Here is a 26,152-nt window from a genome sequence, read left to right as displayed (position 1 = left end):
GCTGTGGCGACCCCTAACGGGAACAGCCGAAAGAAGAAGAAGAAGGGTGCTGTCATTTTTGTGGGAAAACACTGGTTATTGTCATCAACTGTTCTCAATCATGTTGAAGAAATGAAAATGGCTTAGATCCAAATACATCAATCAATCAATCAATCAACTTTTTTTTATATAGCGCCAAATCACAACAAACAGTTGCCCCAAGGCGCTTTATATTGTAAGGCAAGGCCATACAATAATTATGAAAAACCCCAACGGTCAAAACGACCCCCTGTGAGCAAGCACTTGGCTACAGTGGGAAGGAAAAACTCCCTTTTAACAGGAAGAAACCTCCAGCAGAACCAGGCTCAGGGAGGGGCAGTCTTCTGCTGAGACTGGTTGGGGCTGAGGGAAAGAACCAGGAAAAAGACATGCTGTGGAAGGGGGCAGAGATCGATCACTAATGATTAAATGCGGAGTGATGCATACAGAGCAAAAAGAGAAAGAAACAGTGCATCATGGGAACCCCCCCACAGTCTACGTCTAAAGCAGCATAACCAAGGGATAGTCCAGGGTCACCTGATCCAGCCCTAACTATAAGCCTTAGCGAAAAGGAAAGTTTTAAGCCTAATCTTAAAAGTAGAGAGGGTATCTGTCTCCCTGATCTGAATTGGGAGCTGGTTCCACAGGAGAGGAGCCTGAAAGCTGAAGGCTCTGCCTCCCATTCTACTCTTACAAACCCTAGGAACTACAAGTAAGCCTGCAGTCTGAGAGCGAAGCGCTCTAATGGGGTAATATGGTACTACGAGGTCCCTAAGATAAGATGGGACCTGATTATTCAAAACCTTATGAGTAAGAAGAAGAATTTTAAATTCTATTCTAGAATTAACAGGAAGCCAATGAAGAGAGGCCAACACGGGTGAGATATGCTCTCTCCTGCTAGTCCCCGTCAGTACTCTAGCTGCAGCATTTTGAATTAACTGAAGGCTTTTTAGGGAACTTTTAGGACAACCTGATAATAATGAATTACAATAGTCCAACCTAGAGGAAATAAATGCATGAATTAGTTTTTCAGCATCACTCTGAGACAAGACCTTTCTGATATTAGAGATATTGCGTAAATGCAAAAAAGCAGTCCTACATATTTGTTTAATATGCGCTTTGAATGACATATCCTGATCAAAAATGACTCCAAGATTTCTCACAGTATTACTGATACAAATACATGTAAGATCAAAGCCAGTGGTGTTATTTAAATATGTATTTTATGTATTTCTTGTCTTTCAGACATCGTCATCATTATCACCATCATCATGTTGATTGTCATGTTCATTAAATCCCAGTTCTGTGTACACATTTCAGGTGTGACTCCTTTGAGTAACAGCTTATGTGTTGAAGCCCCCCCCGTGTGTTGACGCTGTTATTGGCCAATCGTGTGAGATTTCAGACCGTATAATATTGGGTGTACGGTGGCAAAATATTCAACCGCTTCACATTTGACGTATTACTCCGTGTCCGGAGCGTGCACGCTGTTATGCAGATGTCAATAATGGCGCGGTCACCTGAGAGCGAGAGATGTGGCATCCGCAAATCTTCAGCCACAACAGGTTTATTTCCTAATGGTATTACAAATGGAAATAGAGGAAAACTGTGAAAATAGGGGTTACCGAAACAGTTGGTTAAACAGTATGTTTTGGATTTGAAACCATTGGAGTTGACTGCTTCCCGTGAAATGTGGTGCTGTCACTTTAATAAATCTTGTGACGTCAACCCAAGTGAGGTCACGAAAGCATATTTAATGCAGGGATTCGGGTGGGCCCAGAACTGGCTGAAGCAGGAGGAAAGGTGGAAGAAGAAGCACCTTGTGGCAAGTTTGGTTTCTCTTGGGTATTTTTGTCACAAACATGAATGTGCTTCTGCAGACTTTTTTTTTTTTTTTTGCTTTGAATTTTTCTTGCATTCAGTTGTTCTGTGAATTTATGTGGATTCTGTAAACAGCCAAACTTGTCAATATTAAACTTTTACCTTGATCGTATTTGAGGTTTTCTGGATTATTCTTGTGAAAGAATTACTGGAAGAATCTATTTAGAGGGCACATGAATTGTCTTCAACTGTAATCTCAAGAGCTGCTGTACCATCTTTTGCATTAATAGTCTGCTGTGTCTATCATTGCACATACTTGCAATGCTGTGCAATCCAGAAAAAATGTGCAAGAACAATGTGCTTTCCTTCATAATCTCTGCAACTTCACACACATGCACACACATCTGTTTGTAACTTCCACTAGCCCTGCTTATGAAGCTGCCATTAATTCCAGATCCCACTTGTCTGGACATGGCTCCTCTCCATGCTCACACCACATCCAGGAAGACCTTCTATAAATCACAGCAAAGGAAGAGGAACGTGGTCTGGGCTTTAGGAGCAGATTCACCTCTTTGAGCTACCTGAAATTCATCTTTTATGCAGTCCATCACAATTCCATTGCTCAGAGATGCTTACACAACTGGTGCTACTGAAGAATAGACTTTTTACTTTGAGGTGTATGCCATTTGCTGAAAAGTGATCTTTGCTAATAAACTGGGAGCAGCATGGTGACAACAATTTATATATATATATATATATATATATATATATATATATATATATATATATATATATGTGCACACACATATCATTTCATAAACTCCTTAAAGTCCTTCTGCTCATAATCATGATGCCATGCCTCTTCCTTCTTTAGGTGTCTGAGGAGCTACTCGGAAAATCAACTGATAGAGAAATCACAGAGCTGCTCAGACTGCTTTCCAATCCCCACGTAAAGGTGAGTTTGGAAGATTTCTGTCATATTAATTCAGAATTTTTATTAAACTAAAGCAGCAAACTGTCCTCACAAACATGGTTAGGCTTTACTGTTGGTCCATTGTTAACATTAGATTGACGTTATTATCCTTCTGCACATAGAATATCATGGCATTTAGGTCCAGACAGTGTTTTTTTTCATTCTTCTTCTTAACAGTTACAAGTCACCTTGCTCGCTATAACAGTTACAAAAAAAAAAGTATACATTTTATTTTCCAATGCATCAGTCTGGCTATCCATCAGAATCTGCAGGTGGCTCGACTAGACAGCACTGCTTTCCTCATGTCGGCTTCAAGAGACAGTTGTTCTGGCTTCTTTTTTTTAATGTGCTGTTATCATACTCATTTGGTCTTTGCCAGAAACAAGTTTCTTGTAAAGAATGCACTACATGATGAATATACAACACCCACACTGTACGTAAGTATTCAGTACCCCTTTTCTCACGACAGGTTTTTCGAGAAATATGGAAGTCAGACCACAGCATCTGTTTCTATAAGTTTACAAACTGTAAATGAAGTCAATATAACAGTTATATAAAGTAGATGTACTGGTAGATGTACATCAACATGCTGTAGACAAATGGTCACAATCTCTCACAGCCTTGCTGTCCCATTTTGTGTTGGGATAGGAGTGTGTTCTCTTTTGTCATTGCTCTTGAAGTGAATCACTGAGCTTACCAAAAAGCATTCATGTGTCAGAAATCTTGTATTTATCAAAATTATTCTCACAGTGAAAGTACTTGGTGCATCTAGGAGCAGTCCATCATAACACGATCTTGTCAAAGTAATCAATTAGAATGCTCAGCAGCTTTAGTAGAAGAAGTGAGAAAGGGTAAAGGCAGGAGACTGCAGTTGAGGTGGATATGTGCATGCACACACACTCCAACAATCACACACACTCCAAATGTCCTTCCCTTTCATTTGTGTGATTGCACCTCTAGACATGGCAGCGATTTTAAACCATGCTAACCAACTGAGCAAGCCCCCAACATCTGGCGGAAGTGGAAAATCTTGCACTTGCTTGAATAGGCACTTGAAGCTGGCTTCAAAAGAGATTCACTCCTCATAGACCCCCATGTTAAAATGTCCAACTTTAGAGCAGAAATATACATACAGGGGTTTTTTCTACAAATATTAAGTATGAGGGTGATTGCTATGGTGAGGGAGCAAAGTGACCAAGTGGGTAGTCTAACAAAATGCCAAGTAAGAGCATTTTTATACTGTCTGACAATCCATCAACCATGATTGGAATCTTTTTGGAGTAGTAATATCGCTTCTAACGAGCAGACACTTTGTCATGTGATGTTGATGTGATATTGTCTCTGGGAAAAGATCATTTTTAATAATAATTCAAGATGTTTTTTATCTATTGTAAGAGCCACAATCATTATTTTGTTTTATATAATGATTTAATAGATCCTTGTCATTTGATTGGTGGATTGTATGTCATGTGGTGTTGATCATTCATCCCATTTGTCATTTTGTTACATTTACCGTGAAATATTGGTTCAATACATTTTTGTACCATTGTACACTGTGACCACAGTGTGCTCACGCTTGTGGTGATGGTGCTTAGCTTAAAAACAAACGTGGCGGGGTTTGTTGCAGTCTGTACATGAAGAAGTCAATGCACGGGATCAGGTGCAGACCCCATTGGCAGGATTGTTTTTGAACTATCTGATTGTTTTTGCAAGTGGACTGAGAACAATTTTGGATTGGATAGGATTGCTATTTAAAGCTTGTGTTTCAAGTTTCCAAGATGGCCACAAGCACATGTCCATGTTTGACTTAACGCTTAGTCTTGGTCATAACTAAGTGGGTTTTCTAGGGGTTTAACTCTAGGATGGTTCTGGGTTTTAAGGGTTTGGGGGTTTTGTATATCACCAGACCATCTCAGCAGCACGTTACACTGGTCCTTTTAAAATATTTTTAGGCAATACTTTGAATCACAGGTTAGTTAGCTGAGGTTAGCTAGCCGAGCATCCTTCTGGCTCATACCTGCAAGCTCCCAGCTCATCCGCTGTTCGTCATACCTGCAGCGCCATTCGGGTTCCGTCTGTGGACCTAAGGTGAGTTTTGGCTGCTGATGCCAAAGGTCTGCTGCCTGAAAAGACTCTCACTGCCTTAGCTGTTGACTGGTGAGGATGGAGGAGGCAATCCCATGGCCTGTTGCCCTGCTAACGGCTTGCTGTTGCCCTGCTATCGGCCCACTGACTCCCAGAATTTCACTGACTCTCTCATCGCTGAAGCCTGCTAGCCCACTTTCTGCTACAGCCTGCTAACTGGAGCCGCCACAGCCACTGGACCCACTGCCATCATAGCAGCTAACGCTGGAGTTGTCGAGGCCTGCTGGCACTGCAAGCTGCTGTTGTAGCCACCAATGCTGGAGTCCTCGAGGCCCACTGGCACTGTAATCTGCCATCATAGCCGCCAGCACTGGAGATCCGCTGGCCTATTTGCTGCTATAGCCTGCTGGCTAAATTTTACTGCTGAAGCCTGTTTACTCCCATCGGTGTTGGGACACTGTCATCCACTGGTTACTGGAGATGGTCCATAACACAGCCAACACAGCTGTTAGCTGTGTATTTGAGTTGTTTAATTAATTAATTTTTTTTTCCCTTCCCTCTCCTCATTCTTTTTCTTCCCTGATTTATATTTAGCAGACAGTAACAATGAATCTAATTCTCGTATTAGCGCTTGTTTTTCATGTGTTTTGTATGGGTCTGTAGTACCAAACTGCGATGGTAGGGTGCATAGGCACGTCCCCCAGCCATACTTGAATTTCACCAGCTCATGGACGTGCACCAGGTCATTATCAGCTACTGATTTACTGGTTTTGCACTAATTGCACTAATTTTTGATCCTTCCTTGTCCTTTGACCTCCATATTAGAAATATTACTAGGACTGCTTTCTTCCACCTGCGAAATATAGTGAAGATTCGTCTCATCCTGTCTATGGCTGATGCTGAGACCCTGATCCATGCATTCATCTCATCTAGATTGGACTACTGCAATGTTCTGTTTTCTGGTTTACCGCAGTCTAGCATTAGGGGTCTCCAATTGGTTCAAAATGCTGCAGCCAGACGTTTGACACGAAGCAGAAAGTTTGACCACATTACACCCATTTTGGCGTCTCTTCACTGGCTTCCTGTCCCAGTGAGATCAGATTTTAAGGTTCTGCTACTAACCTATAAAATTATTCATGGACTGGCACTTCCCTACCTAGCTGACCTAATAAACCTTACGTACCGGGCCAGGCTTTACGTTCTCAGGGTACAGGACTACTTTGTGTCCCTAGGGTGAATAAGAAGTCTGCGGGTCACAGAGCTTTCTCTTATCATGCCCCTGTTCTGTGGAATGGTCTCCCTGTGTCAATAAAACAATCATATTCTGTGGAGACTTTCAAGTCCAGACTTAAGACGCACTTATTTTCCCTTTCATATGGCTAGCATACTGGTACAGTTTTGTTTTACGCTTTTTACTCTTTTAGTAAGTAAGTCCCTTTGGCTGCTCCCTTGTTTGCACTCGGGGTTGGCCACAGCAAATCCAAGGTGGATCTGCATGTTGAATTGGCACAGGTTTTACGCCGGATGCCCTTCCAGACGCAACTCCACATTACATGGAGAAATGTGGCAGGGGTGGGATTTGAACCCGGAACCTTCTGCACTGAAACCAAGCGCATTAACCATTTGGCCACCACCCCTGCGCTTTTTACTCTTTTAATTCATGTTATTAATAATTGGAGCGGGCCACGGCCTCAACTTGACCTAAATTCTGGGTCTTTTAGTGAAGCTTAGGGCTAGCGGCCGGCGATCACCTTAGTATTTCTTCTGTTTTTCTTGTTGATTAATGCTGGCAAATTATACAGTATTTTTTGTCTTTCTGATGGCTGATTCTGTTTTTTTCTCTGTTTAAGGTGCAGCTCCATCCAGAGATTGGAGTTGTATTTGTGTTGGCGACCCTCCTGTCCTGTGCACTAACAGCAATTCTTGTATATTCGTCCGTGAATTGTTCTGTGAATTGTTTCTGTAATTTATGTTTGTAGCATGGCCCAAGCAGAGGGTCACCCCTTTGAGTCTGGTCTGCTTGAGGTTTCTTCCTCAGAGGGAGTTTTTCCTTACCACTGTTGCTCTGGGGGTTGGTAAGGTTAGACCTTACCTGTGTGAAGCGCCTTGAGGCAACTCTGTTGTGATTTGGCGCTATATAAAGGAAATAAATTGAAAAAAATAAATTGAAACTGTTGTCCTACTATCTGCCGGGATCAAACCGATTCAACCCACTTTCTCTGATGTGTACTTCTGTCCTACAGGGCAGTTTCACACCAGAGGCGGTTTCTCAAAGACTGCAAGAAAAGCTCAGCTTCCCCTAAAATGGCAAAAAAAAAAAAAAAAAAATTAAATGGTCAAATATGTTTGTTATAATTTGATTGATTACAAATGCGCCAGAACATGCTTGGGGACACGCACAGGGGAGGTGATGGTCTAGTGGTTAAGGCATTGGGCTTGAGACCAGAAGATCCTCAGTTCAAATCCCATCCTGACTGGAAAATCACTAAGGGCCCTTGGGCAAGTTCTTTAATCCCCTATTGCTCCCGGTGTGTAGTGAGCGCCTTGTATGGCAGCACCCTGACATCGGGGTGAATGTGAGGCATTATTTGTAAAGCGCTTTGAGCGTCTGATGCAGATGGAAAAGCATTATATTAATGCAGTCCATTTACCATTTACCATTTAACACGTTCCTCTTGAAGACAAGTTCATTCAAAATCAGCTACTTATTGCAAATCAATTGACCCTTTTTTGTTAACTTCTCATAAAACTTTTTCTCATACAGTCTGTGGTCAGTGCATTTTCCTGTAGAAGTCAATGCATTTTTCCTGAAGAAGAGTGTCCATTCACTTCAGTGGGACTGCCTGTAAAGGTTTTTTTTTTTTATTATTTTTTTTTTTTTTTATTGCCACGAAACGCAATGGTCATTGGATAAAGCCACGATTTTGTCCCGCCCCTGGACGGATTGGATGATCAGTCAAAAGGCTGAATCCTGTTTTGATTGACAGTTATACGAATGTGAGAATAAGTTTGCACTTTTTTGCGGATTTATGCATTTTTAAATTTATGCCAAAGTGTTTTGCATGCTCTGTAAATCAACTTGTTTTAAAGGCTCACGTTAGATATCATGTTTATACAGTGCTACCAACAACAACAACAACAAAAAAAATCAAAAACTAAAAAACTTTGTACCACAGTCAAACCAAATAAATCAAACTGCGGAAAGACAACAGAACCAGAGGAAAATTGTCTTTTGGATGCCAAGAACATTCATAGAGAAGCACATGGGATTAGATGTCATGTGAGAAGATCCAGGTTTTTACACCAACCAAGGGAATTTTTGTCACTATTCATAAAATCCTTCAAGTATATATGTAAAACTAGTTGAAAGGATATAAACTTACAGTGATATTGTTAAACATTTTACATAATTTTTTTAAACACCCCTGTAGTTATGTAATGGTATCGTCCAACCTTGAGCTGGTCTTTATCATCAGTTTAGTCCAGCCATGTGACCAGTTCTCAACTAATGGGAATGGCTAAAATGTCTTCTTTTGACACGGTAGTACTTACTTCTGGATCTAGTGTAGCATGTCTTTCTGTACATGTTCTGTTTTCAAGCTCTGCAAGTGCATAGGCTATCGTATATGTACAGTTATGTCGCAGGGTGACAGCAGTGCTCTATGCTTAGCTCCATAGGTCACTTGCCATGCCAGACAAGTTGAGGGTCAGATCTACATGCCGCATGGCAAGTAAATTAATTTAACCAAATGAATATCTGCTGAATGTCCTAGAAATTGTACTTGCACAGAAACATTGCAAGCTCAATAAAAATCGATCCACAATGCATGCTTGAGAAGCTAACAGCTCTGCCATGCATGTCCCTGTAAATGTCTTCTAAAGTGGGTTGGGGGGGCTGTTTCCACCGCTCAACCCACTGCCTATGCCCATGTTACAGACAATCAGTCTGCCAGCAGGAAGAAAACCCACACACAGATAAATTTGTTTACTTATTTGGAAAGTGCTACTTGACTGACAGGTAAGAAAGTTTTATCCATGTGTCTATCATGCCATCCTCAGAAACAGACTTTGGGCGTGCAATATATGGAAAAAAAAAAGCAAAGCGTTAGTTTTGTTTACTCTTTAACTCAAGTGCCATTGTTGCACAGCCAGAGGAGGCGCAGACTTTAAAAGAAAAACAAAGCGTACATGTTTGTAAAATGCTTACTTCCCCCCCAACTAGGAGTTGCATGTACCGGGGGACATGTCACATATAATAGATTGCGTCCAGCCCTGTTGATTTCACGCCAGGACAGTGTAAAAAGCAAATGCTGAATCAGAAAAACACTTCTGTTGTCACTGGACCATCATTGGAAAATGCTGATTTTTATTTTTTAAACCAGATTTCATTCTAAATGTTGGTGAAAGGTAACTTGTTACATCGGGCAAGAGATAGGTGTGGAGCAGGAGCCTGACAGCCCCTTTCACTCGCCAATGTCAAGTGGACAAGCGTTACTGTCGAGCCTTGGACCGTGCAATTTGTTTTTGGTTGTTTGCAAGTAAACAGTGTGAAAAATAAGTAAAAATGACCAGCCTCGGCTTATTCTTCGAACCTGCATGATATGCAGGCCAAGGCCAAGACAGAGTCATTGCATCGTGAGGTCAAGACATAAACAAACAGCCTCAAGACCTCCAACACTGCAAGCTACACAATGCAGAACTTCTAATATAAAATTAGAAAACAGATAGACACACACAGCTGGATGGTGACTATACTTCAAAGTACAACAGTGCAAGAATAAAGCTCTTAAAGGCAAAAGCCAATAGTATCAATGTCCCTGGTTGTGCTAATTTACTTATCCAGCTTCATTGCTTCTAGCTATGATAAATTATTACCCAAGAAAGCAACTCTGTCAGCTGTTATTAGTGCTGAATGTACTCTCTGAAGTGGTACCAGTAGAAGGAATAAATGTACTTCCTAACCAACCTTGCCACTCTTGGGGAATGTGTTTGGTGCAGCCTTCATATATGAGGTGTCTCACCATCCAACCTCTATTTTCTGCAGATAACTCTTGAGCTCAAACTCAATCGCATCTCTCTGCCAGAGGGAAATTAGTCATTCACAAGCTTAGATGGGGTGAGGATCAGCACTTTGTGAACAACTGCATGAAAAAAATAGTCCAACAGTTTAAGAACAATGTTTCTCAATGTTCAGTTGCAAGGAATTTAGGGATTCCAACATCTACAGTCCATAATATAATCAGAAGATTCAGAGAATCTGGAGAACTTTCTATACGGAAGAGGCAAAGCCAAAAACCAACATTGAATGCCCGTGAGCTTTGATCCCTCAGGCAGCACTGCATTAAAAACCAACATCATTGTGTAAAGGATCTTACCACGTGGGCTAAGGAACACTTCAGAAAACCATTGTAAGTTAACACAGTTCATCGCTACATCTACAAGTGCAAGTTAAAACTCTACCATGCAACGCGAAAGCCATACATCAACAGCATCCAGAAATGCCACCGCCTTCTGTGGGTCCAAGCTCATTTGAAATGGACAGACGCAAAGTGGAAAAGTGTGCTGTGGTCTGATGAGTCCACATTTCAAATTGTTTTTGGAAATTATGGACGTCGTGTCCTCCGGACAAAAGAGGAAAAAGACCATCCAGATTGTTACTAGCGCAAAGTTCAAAAGCCAGCATCTGCGATGGTATGGGAGTGTGTCAGTGCCCATGGCATGGGCAACTTACACATCTGTGATGGCACCATCAATGCTGAAAGGTACATCCAGGTTTTGGAGCAACACATGCTGCCATCCAAGCAATGTCTTTTTCAGGGACGTCGCTGCTTATTTCAGCAAGACAGTACCAAGCCACATTCTGCAGAGTGCGAGTACTTTACTGGCCTGCCTTCAGTCCAGACCTGTCGCCAATTAAAAATGTGTGGCACATTATGAAGCGCAAAATATGACGGCGGAGACCCTGGACTGTTGAACAACTGAAGTGGTACATCAAGCAAGAATGGGAAAGAATTCCACTGTCAGGCTGGATGGCCTGGAATTGCAGGACACAAATGCATGGCTCAGACAAACAGCTCTGGTTTTTAGAAGGTTTTACTATTGAGGATAGCGGTGGTCGGTACACGAGTAAGCAGTCCAGAGAGCAGCAGTACAAAAAATATCAGGCAAACAGGTGTGGTCGAAGCAACAGGCTGGAGGTCAGGTACACACAGATGCAGGCAGGACTATGGAACTGAGGAACAGAGCTGGAATGAGGGCACAAGGCATGACAAACTGGCAGGGAACAAACACACCCAGTGAGCTTAAATAACTGCAGGTGGTAATCAGCAAATCGGGAACAGGTGTGCATGGGAAGCACCAGAACGAGGGTGCGGTCAGAGAGAGAGAGAGACACCCATCACCAAGATCCAAGGGAGAGAGACAAGAGAAAGAAAGACAGGCAGACCCAAGCAGAAAAACCCCAGCAAGAGAAGAAACCAACCAAAGCCATCAAAATCCAAAAATAACAAAAGAACAAAATAAAACAGAACACCTAGCAAACCTCAAACCTTGACAATACCCCCCCACGGCCGGCTCAGGGTGGCCCAGGCACAGCAGGACGAGAGTCAGGAAACTCAGGGATCAGAGCAGGATCAAGGATGAAGCAGGAGGGAACCCATGACCGCTCCTTGGGGCCATAGCTCTCCCAGTCCACCAAATATTGAACCCCACGACCACGGCGTGCGAGAGTCCAAGAGCCACCGCACAGCAAAAAGAGGGCCCCCACCCACACCCGGGCGGAGGGCGGGGGAATGACCGGGGGGACACAATGGGCTGGAACGAACAGGCTTGATGTCGCTAACATGAGAGGTCGGGTGGATACGCATAATCCTTGGGAGGCGGAGGCGAACAGAAACTGGATTAATGACTTTGGAAACTGGGAATGGACCAACGAACCTAGGAGCCAGTTTTCTTGGCAGTCCTTTAAGAGGAAGATGACATGTCGAGAGCCAAACTTTGTGTCCAGGTTTGTATGCATGCGCGGAAGATCTTTTTTGATCAGCTGCCATCTTATAGGCTGCTGAGGACCGTAGGAGGACCCTGTGTGCCCGCTCCCAGGTTCGTCGGCAGCGGAGGATGAGTCCTAGGGCAGAGGGAACAGAAGAATCGAGTGCTGTGGATGGAAACAATGGAGGTTGATGACCGTACACTACATGAAATGGAGAAAAACCAGAGGATGCAGAAGGGAGACTATTGTGTGGCAGTTCTATCCAGGACAGTTGTGCAGACCATGAGGCATAATGCTGGGGGACAAGAATCCGGAGTCCCCTTTCTAACTCCTGATTGACACGTTCTGTCTGTCCGTTGGCCTGGGGGTGGTAACCTGAGGTTAAACTGGCAGTGATCCCGAGGAGATGGCAGAATTCCCTCCAAAAATTAGATACAAACTGCGGTCTTCTATCTGATACAATATCCTGTGGAAATCCATGCAACTTGAACACGTGTGAGCATTATTTCGGCAGTTTCTTTTGCTGAGGGAGGTTTAGGTAGAGGGATGAAGTGAGCCATCTTGGATAGTCTATCCACCACGGTTAAAACAGCAGTATGTCCTCTTGAAGGTGGCAGACCAGTTACAAAGTCCAGAGTGATATGTGACCAGGGACGAGTAGGGACAGGCAGTGAGCCCGAAGGCGGGCGGTTAGAGGACTTGTGAATTGCACACATTGAGCAAGCATTAACATAATCTGTAATATCTTTTAACATCCTGGGCCACCAAAACCTCTGCTGAATAACAAACTCTGTCTTTTTGGTTCCTGCATGACAAGAGAACTGACTGTCGTGTCCCCACCTGATCATGTCCCCCCTAAGAACGGCCGGAACGAATAGTCTACCCTGGGGACAACCTTGAGGAACTGGAGTATTGCCTAAGGCAGACTGGACCCTAGATTCTATGTCCCACGTTAATGCTGACACAAAGCAAAATGCTGGTAAGATAGTCCCCGGATCGGTTGGTGCATCGACTGGGTTGCCCTGCCGCTATAACGTGTCAGGCTTGCCATTTTTGGAGCCAGGTCGGTTAGAGATCACAAAGTTAAAACAGCTAACGAAAATGGCCCACCTGGCCTGGCGAGCATTAAGCCGCTTAGTGGTTTGTACTTAGGCTAGGTTCTTATGGTCAGTATAAACCAAAAAGGGAATTTGTGCCCCCTTCAACCAGTGGCACCACTCTTCCAAGGCCACTTTAACTGCTAACAGCTCATGGTCGCCGATGCAGTAGTTTTGTTCTGCCGCAGTCAACTTCGACAAAAAGGCGCACGGGTGCAACCTGTTGTCTGAAGTTTTAACTTGCGACAGAACACCACCAACACCATTGTCAGAAGCATCTACATCAACCACGAACTGTCAAGCAGGGTCAGGGAGGAGTAGCACGGGGGCCATGGTGAAGCGATGCTTTAGAACAGTGGTCTCCAAACTATTCCAGAAAGGGTCGAGAGAGTGCAGGTTTTCTTTGCAGCCACTGACTCCAGCAGGTGATTTCACTCATCCCACCTGCTCCAAGTGATATTAATCAGTGAAATTACCTGCTGAAGTCAGTGGCTGCAAAGAAAACCTTCACCCTCTCGGCCCTTTCTGGAATAGTCTGGAGACCACTGCTTTAGAACCCTAAAAGCCTTGTCACACCCCGGTGTCCATACGAATGGCCAGAGGGATGATGTGACCTCGTGAAGTGGAGCTGCGACTGTGCTGAAATTACGGTTGAACTTACAAATTGGCGAAACCCAGGAACCTTTGGACTTCCTTACGGGTGATAGGAACCGGCCAATCCCAGATGGCCGCAACCTTCTCAGGGTCCATCTTAATCTCTCCCTCTGCAATAACGAATCCGAGGAATGATACAGTGGGTTTGTGGAACTCACATTTTTCGGCTTTAACAAATAGATTGTTTTGCAGCAAAGTTTTTGCAGAACGGTGCGGACGTGGCATGTGTGGGTTCCCAGATTGGTGGAAAAAATCAGAATATTGTCTAGATAAATGAAAACAAACTTATTTAGGTACTCACTCAGCACATCATTAACCAGGTTCTGAAAGACCACTGGGGCATTAGTAAGACCAAAAGGCATGACTAGGTATTCATAGTGTCCTGAGGGCATATTAAAAGCAGGCTTCCATTCATCGCCTTGCTTTATATGAACCAAATGATATGCATTGCAGAGGTCGAGTTTTGTGAATATTTTAGCTCCTTGTAAGAGCTCAAAAGCAGATGTGATGAGTGGCAGCAGATATCGGTTCTTTACTGTAATGTCGTTGAGCCCTCGGTAATCAATACACGGGCGGAGGGATTTGTCCTTCTTTTCCACAAAAAAGAACCTCGCTCCTGCAGGTTACAATGACGGTCTAATCAAACCAGCAGCAAGAGATTCTTGAATGTACTCATTCATGGCGTCACGTTCAGGGGCCGACAGAGAAAAGAGCTTCCCTGGGGTGGGCTAGCCTCGGGGAGGAGTTCTATAGCACATTCGTATTCCCGGTGAGGTGGTAATGATTTAGCTTTGCTTTTATTAAATACTGGTGCCAGGTCATGACAGCACAATGGCACCCCCACCAGGTTTGGGTTGGAAGTAGACTGAACACATACAGGTTTAAACAGACATGAATTGCTACAAGCAGGCCCCCAGGAAATAATCTCTCCCTTAGCCCAGTCAAAATTGGGACCATGGTTTTGTAACCAGGGATGCCCAAAAATAGCCGGGTGAGTCATCTTTATCAAAAACATGAAAACTGATTGATTCAGAGTGGTTTTCAGAAATGATCATCTGAACTGACTGAGTGCGATGAGTAATACACCCCATTTTATGGCCATCCATGGCGTGCCCCACCAGAGGGCAGGAGAGCTCATACAGTTTAAGGTGTAGAGATTTGGCCAGAGAGGACAAAATCAAGTTCGCATCAGAACCAGACTCAACAAATGCAGGCACAGAAACGGATGAATGATCAGATATTAATTTAGCCAAAATCACGTTTTGTGCTGACGAAGGGAAGTTGTGTTTTGACTCACCCGAATCTCAGCTTGTGGCCGCATGGTGGCACCCCTGGCTTGACAATAAGTTATCATGTGACCAGAATACCCACAGTAAAAACAAAGTCCGCCTTTATGGCGTTTCCGCCTCTCGGCGGAGGAGAATTGAATGCGACCCAATTGCATTGGCTTCTCAGTGCTGCGGAGTGGAGATTCTGTGCTGACATGACTGGAGGAGGATGAGTGGGCAGGAGATCTTGCGGCACGTTGAGCAGGAAGCTCGACAGCATGGCGAGGAAGGTCCTGTGGATATCGGTCGGTCCGTATGGCGAGTGCGACGAGCTGGTCAAGGTCCTCAGGCAATTCGACGGCAACCAAGTGGTCTTGAATGTTTTTGGCAAGCCCCTGAAGAAAAACATCATGGAGTGCTGCAGGATTCCAATTGCTCTTGGCTGCCAGAATGCGGCAGTCCACGGCATAGTCAGCGACTCGGTGTCCACCCTGCCGCAGCCTCATGAGGTCACAGGCTGCTTCTCGCCCCGTAGAGGTGTGCTGGAAAACTGATCGCAGTGCCACTGTAAAAGACAGAAGAGATGCACAGGTTGCAGATCGATGACCCCACTCCGCTGTTTCCCACGCCAAAGCACGACCGGTCAGGTGAGTGATCACGTAAGCTATCTTTGCCCTGTCGGACGGAAACTTACATGACATGAGCTCAAAGTTTAATTCACACTGAGTAATGAACGGTGTGACATCACCGAACTCGCCTGAAAAGCATTCAGGCGACGACAGCATATTGCAGCATTCAGGTTCAGGTACAGAAGCCGGTGAAGCTGTTGACGGTCCTGAAGGTGGCACACTGGTGCTGCCGGTGGCTGGAACAGTAGAAGCCTGATGATCTAACACAGACAGTAATTGTCCCATCAGGGTGCTCACCGACTCCATGAAAGAGTTCTGGTGTTTAGCAAGATCGCTAAACTGGGAAGAGAGTGTGGTGAGATGATCCTGTTGCTGTGCGAGCTGCTTACTGTGGTGTTGTACCACCAGCTGAAACGGGTTAGAGCCGGCTGTGTCCATCGTTGGCCAGTTTGTACTATCAGGCTGGATGGTCTGGAATTGCAGGACACAAATGCACGGCTCAGACAAACAGTTCTGGTTTTTAGAAGGTTTTACTATTGAAGATAGCAGTGGTCGGTACACAAGTAAGCAGTCCAGAAAAAGCAGCAGTACAAAAAACATCAGGCAAACAGGTGTGATCGAAGCAACAGGCTGGAGGTCAGGTACACACAGAGGCAGGCAGGACTATGGAACGCAGTAACAGAGCTGGAATGAGGACACAAGGCACGACAAACTGGTGGGGAACAAACCCACCCAGTGAGCTTAAATAACTGCAGGTGGTAATCAGCAAATCAGGAAAAGGTGTGCATGGAAAGCACCAGAACTAGGGCGTGGCCAGAGAGAGAGAGAAACACCCATCATCAAGATCCAAGGGAGAGAGACGAGAAAGAAAGACAGGCAGACCCAAGCAGAAAAACCCCAGCAAGAGAAGGAACCAACCAAACCCAACGAAATGCAAAAATAACAAACAGAACAAAAGAACAAAATAAAACAGAACACCTAGCAAAACTCAAACCTTAACATCCACCTACAAAGCTTCAACAATTAGTGTCCTCAGTTCCCAAACGCTTACTGAGTGTTGTTAGAAGGAAAGGTGATGTAACACAGTGGTAAACACCACTATCCCAACTTTTTTGAAATGTGTTGCAGGCATCCATTTCACAATGAGCAAATATTTGCACAAAAACAATAAAGTTTATCAGTTTGGACATTAAATATCTTGTCTTTGTGGTGTATTCAATTGAATATAGGTTGAAGAGGATTTGCAAATCATTGTATTCTGTTTTTATTTGCATTTTACACAACGTCCCAACTTCATTGGAATTGGGGTTGTAGACTGGAACTGACTCATGTCTGAAGTATAAAATAGAAGATAACCAGATGAGAAAACAAACAAGCAAAGACTAACATTAATAGAAAGCAAAACCCCATATAAAAGTACAACAGAAAATAACAGAAATGAGAACAGCAAAAATAAACAGATGATAACTAAATGATAAAAAAAACACAACCTGGCAGAACAAAATAGAGTGGAACAGAACTTATGGCCAAAGTATAGAAGTAACAAAGAAACAAAGTGGCAAAGCAAAATGGAACATAGAATAAACACATGATGAAAATAAACAACTAATAAAACAAAGCTGGGGCAGATGGTGAGTAAAAGAAAGGGGGGGGGGAAATGGAATTAAGGCCCAGATCAGGGCCAAACCGTGACAGTAGGCATGTAACTACATATTTAAAGTCCAGTGTAATCGCTTTCCTCCTTTATCTCCCCATTTCTTCATTAATATAGCATACTTCAAACTCCATTGATGGACCACACCCAAACATTTGGTGTCAGTAATGCACCTTGTTGGTTTGAGGCATTTATCCAATTAAATTCATTTTCTTTGAGAACTGTCTGGGAATCCTTAGAGTTGCCCCACTTGTTTTTTATTTATTTATTTTTTTGCTTTGACAAGAATACTAATGACTAAGTCCCTTCGGCTGCTCTCTTGTTTGCACTCGGGGTCGCCACAGCAAATCCAAGGTGGATCTGCATGTTGAATTGGCACAGGTTTTATAACGGATGCCCTTCCTGACGCAACTCCATATTACATGGAGAAAGGTGGCATGGGTGGGATTTGAACCCGGAGCCTTCTGAACTGAAACCAAGCGCATTAACCACTTGGCCACCACCCCTGCTAGGAATACTAATGACTGAACCTACCACAAATAGTTTCTTGCAGTCTTTGTTTTTATGGTTATGCAGTTCTCAAACATTCATTGGTGCTCCTTTAGTTGGGGAGAGGGGGTGTGTGAAATTGTTTTTGCAAGTATTATACAAAGGTATAATACCCAGCGTTGGCCTCGAGGTGGTGTACCTTGGTCTTGGCTTTGGCCTCTGCGGCCCAGGGCTCTTTCCCATCCAGTTTTCCCACAAAATCAACATTTGCACAAAATAAGAGCAAGATAAAATTAAAAATCCAGAGGCAGATCAAGGATATTGTAAGGGGGGCATGCATTTTTGAATGAATATTTAGATACCATTTCCTGGTTTTTGGTGCATACAGTGGGGTAAAAAGGTATTTAGTTAGCCCCTGATTGTGCAAGTTCTCCTACTTGGAAAGACGGACAGAGGTCTGTAATTTTTTACCATCGATACACTTCAATTATGAGAGACAAAATAAGAAAAAAAAAATCCAGAAATTCACAATGTAGGGTTTTAAAGAATTATTATTATTTTTGTTTTTTGTTTTTTGTAAATTATGGTGGAAAATAAGTATTTGGTCACCCACAAACAAGATTTCTGGCTCTCACAAACCTGTAACTTCTTCTTTGAGAAGCTCTTCTGTCCTGCACCTGTTACCTGTATTAATGGCATCTGTTTGAACTCATTGTCTGTATAAAAGACACCTATCCACAGCCTCAAACAGCCAGACTCCGAACTCAACCACGGCCAAGACCAAAGAGCTGTCGAAGGAGAACAGGAAGAAAATTGTAGATGTGCACCAGGCTGGGAAGAGTGAAACTACAATAGTCAAGCAGGTTGGTGTGAATAAATCAACTGTGGGAGCAATTGTAAGAAAATGAAGACATACAAGACCATTGATCATCTCCCTCGATCTGGGGCTCCACGCAAGATGTCATCCCGTGGGGTCAAAATGATCGTGAGAACGGTGAACAAAAATCCCAGAACTACACTGAGGGACCTGATAAATGATGATGAATGACCTGCAGAGAGCTGGGACCAAAATAACAAAGGTGGAAACATCATGCTTTGGGGCTGTTTTTCTGCAAAAAAGAAAATTTTAAGCCTAAACCTCCTTCCATCAGTGAGAGCATTGAAGATGCAACGTGGCTGGGTCTTCCAGCATGACAGTGATCCGAAACACACCGCTCGGGCAACGAAGGAGTGGCTCCATAAAAAGCATTTCAAGGTCCTGGATTGGCCTAGCCAGTCTCCAGACCTCAACTCCATAGAAAATTTGTTGAGGGAGTTGAAAGTCTGTGTTGCCCAGCGACAGCCCCAAAACATCACTGCTCTAGAGGAGATCTCCATGGAGGGTGTGCAAACGTGGTGAAGACAATGAGACTTAAAGGAAATGTTTGACCTCTGTCATTGCCAACAAAGGTTATGTTACAAAGCATTGAGTTGAACTTTTGTTATTGACCAAATACTTATTTTCCACCATAATTTACAAGTAAATTCTTTAAAAATCCTACAGTGTGATTTCCTGGATTTTTTTTTCTCATTTTGTCTCTCACAGTTGAAGTGTACAGTAGTGTTCAGTATAATAGTAGTGCTATGTGACTAAAAAGATTAATCCAGCTTTTGAGTATATTTCTTATTGTTACATGGGGAACAAGGTACCAGTAGATTCAGTAGATTCTCACAAATCCAACAAGACCCAGCATTCATGATATGCACACTCTTAAGGCTATGAAATTGGGCTATTAGTAAAAAAAAAAAGTAGAAAGGGGGTGTTCACAATAATAGTAGTGTGGCATTCAGTCAGTGAGTTTGTCAGTTTTGTGGAACAAACAGGTGTGAATCAGGTGTCCCCTATTTAAGGATGAAGCCAGCACCTGTTGAACATGCTTTTCTCTTTGAAAGCCTGAGGAAAATGGGACGTTCAAGACATTGTTCAGAAGACCAGTGTTTGATTAAAAAGTTGATTGGAGAGGGGAAAACCTATACGCAGGTGCAAAAAAATTATAGGCTGTTCATCTACAATGATCTCCACTGCTTTAAAATGGACAAAGAAAAACAGAGACGCGTGGAAGAAAACGGAAAACAACCATCAAAATGGATAGAAGAATAACCAGAATGGCAAAGGCTCACCCATTGATCAGCTCCAGGATGATCAACGACAGTCCGGAGTTACTTGTAAGTGCTGTGACAGTTAGAAGATGCCTGTGTGAAGGTAATTTATTTGCAAGAATCCCCCGCAAAGTCCCTTTGTTAAATAAAAGACGTGCAGAAGAGGTTACAATTTGCCAAAGAACACATCAACTGGCCTAAAGAGAAATGGAGGAATATTTTGTGGACTGATGAGAGTAAAATTGTTCTTTTTGGGTCCAAGGGCAACAGACAGTTTGTGAGACGACCCCCATACTCTGAATTTAAGCCATAGTTCACAGTGAAGACAGTGAAGCATGGTGGTGCAAGCATCATGATATGGGCATGTTTCTCCTACTATGGTGTTGGGCCTATATATCGCATACCAGGTATCATGGATCAGTTTGGATATGTCAAAATACTTGAAGAGGTCATGTTGCCTTATGCTGAAGAGGACATGCCCTTGAAATGGGTGTTTCAACAAGACAATGACCCCAAGCACACTAGTAAATGGGCAAAATCTTGGTTCCAAACCAACAAAATTAATGCCTCGCAGATGTGAAGAAATCATGAGAAACTGTGGTTATACAACTAAATACTAGTTTAGTGATTCACAGGATTGCTAAAAAAGCAGTTTGAACATAATAGTTTTGAGTTTGTAGCGTCAACAGCAGATGCTACTATTATTGTGAACACCCCCCTTTTCTACTTTTTTTACTAATAGCCCCAATTTCATAGCCTTAAGAGTGTGCATATCATGAATGCTTGGTCTTGTTGGATTTGTGAGAATCTACTGAATCTACTGGTACCTTGTTTCCCATGTAACAATAAGAAATATATCTCAAAACCTGGATTAATCTTTTTAGTCACATAGCACTACTATTATTCTGAACACTACTGTACCTATGATAAAAATTACAGACCTCTCTCATCTTCTAAGTAGGAGAACTTGCACAATCAGGGACTGACTGAATACTTTTTTGCTCCACTGTACTTCACCATCAATACAGGACAGAGAAAAGACACCTTATAACCTGTTTTGTAAATGTATTAATTTGAATTTGTATTGTACATTATTATCACTTTACCGGGGCATTGCCAGGCCGGTAGCGTAGATTTATGTTGAGGCTACCTGGCTATACCTGCCCGCTGTGCGTAAACAAATGACATCATAGCGCACGCAACTGTCCGCAGAGGAAAAGATGAAAAGGCCTGAAGTGTGTGTTGGTCCCAATATGGATATTCTGGATGATTTTCTCATGGATAGTACGGCAGTGAACAGCAGCCAAAGCAGCCAGCTTGATGAGGACGCACTGGCGAATTTGGAGAGCAGTGCGCGCCAGCCGACACGACAAAAGTTAAAGTGAGCCAACTTTTTATGTCCGCGTTACGTGTTGTGTATCTCAGTAAAGTGATAATAATGCAAATAACATGCTGTTGTCGTGCGGTATGCATTTTTTGAGTCCCTCCATCCATGCCGTCACCCGCAATGACAGATATTCGCCCTCGTCTAACTCGGGTGAATAGCTGTCATTTTGGGCGACCTGGGCATGGACAGAGGGCCTCTGAAATGCATACCGCCCTCCAAAAGCAAGTTATTGTATTAATGTTGAATATGCAATATATGCTTCTGAAATACACGTCCATTTCTGTTTTTCTTGCAATTGATCATGAATTCTGCCTCAATTAACAGGTCGTAGGCTCATTGTGTGACATTAAACAAATAGTGACAAGCTGTGGAAAACCAGGTAAGTCAGAATTTGTTACAAGGTCAAGGAATTAGGCTAGAGCAGGGGTAGGCAACGAGGGCTTAGACAGTGTAGGCTTTCCTTGCAACCAGTACCTCAGCACCTATCACTCCCATAAATAATGGAGAACAAGGTATGGAACATGGGCATAACCATTGCAAGGACGTAATCAGTGTAGTAGCACAAGCTACAACTTTCCAAAGCAACACATTGACTAAAATAAAGCCTTTTCAGAGAAAGAGGGTCTGCCCTGATTATCTGAAATAAACGTACTGCAATAGTTTAAAGTGAAGCCGTGTGTTTGTGTATTTTTTAAAACAACACGGTCCTGTGTGTTGGTCCACTGGCGCTCTCCACCTCACAGACATAGCATAACACTTTAACTGAATTAAGTTTGCTCACTCACTCGCTCATCTTAACCACTTACTCCAACTAAAGGTTAGGTGGGCCAAAATACCAGCTACAGTGTATGCAAACCTGGTGAAGACTTACAGGAAATGTTTGACCTCTGTCATTGGTGAAGGGTTAGGTGGAGCAGGAGCCAATCCCAGCAGTCATAGGGCGTGAGTCGGGCTACACCCTGGACAGGACAGCAGTCTGTTGCAGTGCCTCAAGTTTAACTGTTCGAAAAGAAAAGAAAGAAAAGCTGTACTCTCAGCCTAGTTTTTCCACAGGCTGTGTTCACATACATGTGTAGCCTGACTGACAGGAATTTTCAGGACGCTGGCGCTTACTGTTTGGGAAGGCTCCGGAAAATTGTAACAACATGAAAATGAAATAATTACCCAGCAAACAGAGAGTGATCATCCTAAATCTGAAATCTGCATGATGGTGCTGAAATCATAGTGTCATATGCCATTGTTGCATTGCTTAGAGAGAGCCCTGGGGGTCATTATTTGTGCTGGCGGTTACAAGTCACCTTATCCGTCGAGCTACCACCAAGTCACTAGTTTTGTTGTTGTGTTCTCCGTTTGTTTTTTAAATCTCAGGTTTTTGCTTTCAGCTGTTGTTTATTGGCATTGAAATACTGTATTGCACCTGATCTTTGTAACAGCTTCCTGACACACCGTTTCTATTCACATGCCACATTTTCTGTTTGATGCTCTTCCCTTTGGCTTCATAACCGCTACATGTGTGTGTTGCTTGAGGTTTCTTGGCCTAACCTTTGGGATAAACATCCTGCTGTCTCAGTGGAATGCTCAACAACAGATTAGTTTCAGCACCTGGTTGTGGAGGAAGTCTTTTCAATGTAATTGTACTAACACATGGTGGTTGTGGGTTCTCTAGACACAGTCTCAAACCGTGGACAACATGTGGGCTTCAGGAATGAGGTGCTAAAGCCTTCTGTCTCTTCCATCTGTCCTGCAGTGCACTTGATACCATACCACCAGTCTCCATGTAAATCACTGCACGGCTGTGTAAACACAAGCAGATGGCTGCTGCCTTTGAATGGCGTCTCCATGCGATAGTAACTGTATCACTTAATTATGACTGAAATGATCCATACTCATGGCATGGATATAAATCAGGCTCTGTAAACTTCCCTCTCGCTTTCTCTTCTTTCTCTCTCTTGCCTCTGCTCTTTCACAATTTACACATGAGAAAAAAAACCTTACCAGGCATTAGCTCGCTTCAGAAAAATTAATATTGACAGTGTCTGAAGTGTCTATTATGAAGGTACAATTGTTTCCACCTGTGTGTGTGTGTGTGTGTGTGTGTGTGTGTGTGTGTGGTGTGTGTGTGTGTGTGTGTGTGTGTGTGTTGTGTGTGTGTGTGTGTGTGTGTGTGTGGTGTGTGTGTGTGTGTGTGTGTGTGTGTGTGTGTACACTAAGGGTTCAAGGCTCTGAGCTGTGGGCATGAGTGTGATGCTCCAGTGGTTAATACCATTGTTTCTGAGAGAGAACACACAGTTAACAGTTACAAAGTGCTACTTCAGGGATATCAGCTAAACTGACACACACTGACTGATCAAGAAAACATATGAGGAATTGATTCTATAAATTTGGGTTCATTTTTGCCCGACAAATGTCCTTTTCTTGTCAATAAAATGAATTCCTTTTCACGTGATGTCCACCAAGTTTGTTAGAAAGTTTTGTGCATGTTCAAAACTTTGAACGGAGATGGGGCAGAGAACTGTCCCACTGCTTGCATGTTTGTTTGCCATTTTGTCCTCTGCTTGTCTTTTATTTTTCCTGCAGCTGTCTAATGGTTCATTCTGAACTTCTGAGTGGCCAAGCAGCTACAACATTTGCGGGGAAAGGACTATTTCTTCAAGCTCTGTGTCTTGAAGAAATAGACAGCGCACCCTCTCTGTGCATCTCACGCTCTCTCTGTCTGCCTGTCTGTCTGTCTCTCTCTCTCTCTCTCTCTCTCTCTCTCTCTCTCTCTCTCTCTCTCTCTCTCTCTCTCTGTGTTGGAGTGGTTTGAGTGAGAAAATATGAATAAACATTTGTCTGTGATGTTTTTTGACAATGCTTACATGCATAATAATGCTTTGGAACACTATAGAACATTATAGCAATATTTAGCATTATATAAGGTCAGGTCTGGGAGGTTGTGGTGGTGCTGCCTGTTGCCACATAATCCACCATAATCTGGAATCGACTTGTGTCCTACATGGCATCCACTCAGACGGTCACACGTCCATGTCTGCCATTCTCCTGCAAAGGTATCAGCATTGCCAAACACCTGCTCAGCAACCTCATTATTCTGTAAGCTCTTTCTCATATCAATACGTGGTATTTGTGAGGTGTGTTCACCTACATTAAGCTTTTTCTGTCACTTGGTCTTAAAGGGCAAGCACTCAGAACCATGAATGTCAATGCCAAGATAAATGATTGTCTGTTCGCACAGGAGGCTGCTCAAAGCAGCTGGCCCAATGGGACAGTATGTCTCCACTAAAACTATAACTGTGTATCAACCTTGGCTAGGGAAGTAATCTGTGATGGATTCCATCCATGGGGAGTCTTAGACTCTCATCCACCTCTTGCAGAGATATCTCAGGATATGTGCCGCCATCATCATCATCATCATCATCATCTGATCAGGCCATGGTGATGCAGTGCTCTCTTAAAAGTGTGTTCTTTTGTTTTTCCTTTTTCTGCAGTGGCCATAATACACTTATATTAAAATCACACCGGACAACTGGTGACGATATGTGCATAGAAGCAGCGTGTATGTGCATTTTGGACCGGAATACATATGTAAGGTGGATCTGAGTATTGGACTCTATAACAGTGCTGGACTTTAGACTAGATTTTTGGTGGAGTAAGTTGCATACGCTTTCTGGTGACAGACCATATCAGCTCACCAGCTCTGTGTCCAACTGTATATCATTTATTGATCAGCACAGTCACATCAGCACAAGTGTTGTTGTGCTGTACAGGGCATGGGTGCTGGGTGAACAATAATATCTGTGTCGGGAGTAAACTAGCAGTGACACCAGCTGGAAGATAAAAATCCCTGCTGCTGAATGCTGTTTCTGAACCCTCTATTCAGCAGCAAGTGACTCAGCTTGATACATTATAGCAGACCATTATTCAGCAAGTTGTAGCAAAGGTGTTCACTTTTTTAGCCACACACATTTCACATGTTCTCTGTTACTTGTCATCACAGCATCACATTCAAGATTGTACAATAGAAGTTCAAATTAATAAAAAGTTTCTTTTCATTGTGGTGTATTTTGTGGTCAAGTATGTGCCAAAATACAGGAACTGGCATGTGAAAATTCAAACATTTCTGGAGGGGCATCCCCCCTCCCGTCACACCTTACTTGTTTGCAAATCCACCTCCCACCACCCTTTACAGAATCCTGGATCTGCCCCTGGGTACGGCCTTGTGTTTTTGTCTAAGTGTGTGCCCTCACAAACACAACTATAAGTTGATGAAGTTGGAGGCAACATAAAAATATGACAGCACCCATCTTTGACAGCACTCCATTGCCACAACCTGAAAGGCTTTCAACCACAAAGGAAGCAATTAATTAATCATTGACATGAAAAGAAAAGTTTTGGCCTTTGTCCTGGTGATCAAATGTCAAATTTTGCCTCACTTTTTATATTGATTTTTGAGTAACTATTTTCTCTTTGGTGCTGTTAGACAAATTAGAGTTTTTGAAGTTCTTAGCCAAGCCATAACTAAACCTATATCTGCAGTATGGTGCCCAGAGATTCAATGGTTAGCAGATTGCTCACTCTATTGTTAGCACTTTTAACTCGCAGCAAAAAAAAAATGTCTGGGGTTGGATTCCACCCATGCCCAGTCCCTTTCTGTGTGGAGTGTGCCTGTTCGCTCTGTTTCTGTGGATTTCCTTTGTGCATTCTGGTTGCCTCCCACCTGTTCCATTTTCTCTGTATGTCTGTGACAAAGGCAGCCTACCTGGATTGGTTGAAAAGGCAAAAGTCTGTTTCTGAATGTGGACAAGATGAAGGTAATTATTTTTGACATTAGTTAGACCCATGCTGTCTATTCCCCATTGTGCATCAAGGGGTCAGGAGTGGAGATTGTCCAGAGCCCCAAATTTATTGATGTTCGCCTGATAGATAAAATCACCTGGACCCTCAACCCCACCT

At 43.1% G+C, this 26,152-nt stretch overlaps 1 protein-coding gene across 1 annotated transcript in view; it reads left to right on the top strand.

Annotated features, from left to right (window-relative positions):
- The window catches only part of mpp7a (membrane protein, palmitoylated 7a (MAGUK p55 subfamily member 7)), an 866,557-nt gene that overhangs the window by 414,645 nt on the left and 425,760 nt on the right, over window positions 1–26,152 (top strand). Inside the window, 1 exon segment of the mRNA XM_034172035.1 lies at window positions 2,714–2,794. Coding sequence (XP_034027926.1) covers window positions 2,714–2,794 — 81 coding nt within the window.

This window comes from Thalassophryne amazonica, chromosome 1 (genome assembly GCF_902500255.1).
Source record: "Thalassophryne amazonica chromosome 1, fThaAma1.1, whole genome shotgun sequence".
Taxonomy (NCBI): Eukaryota; Metazoa; Chordata; class Actinopteri; order Batrachoidiformes; family Batrachoididae; genus Thalassophryne; species Thalassophryne amazonica.
Note: the sequence above shows the minus strand (reverse complement) of the source record. Positions and strands in the feature narration are given on the sequence as shown.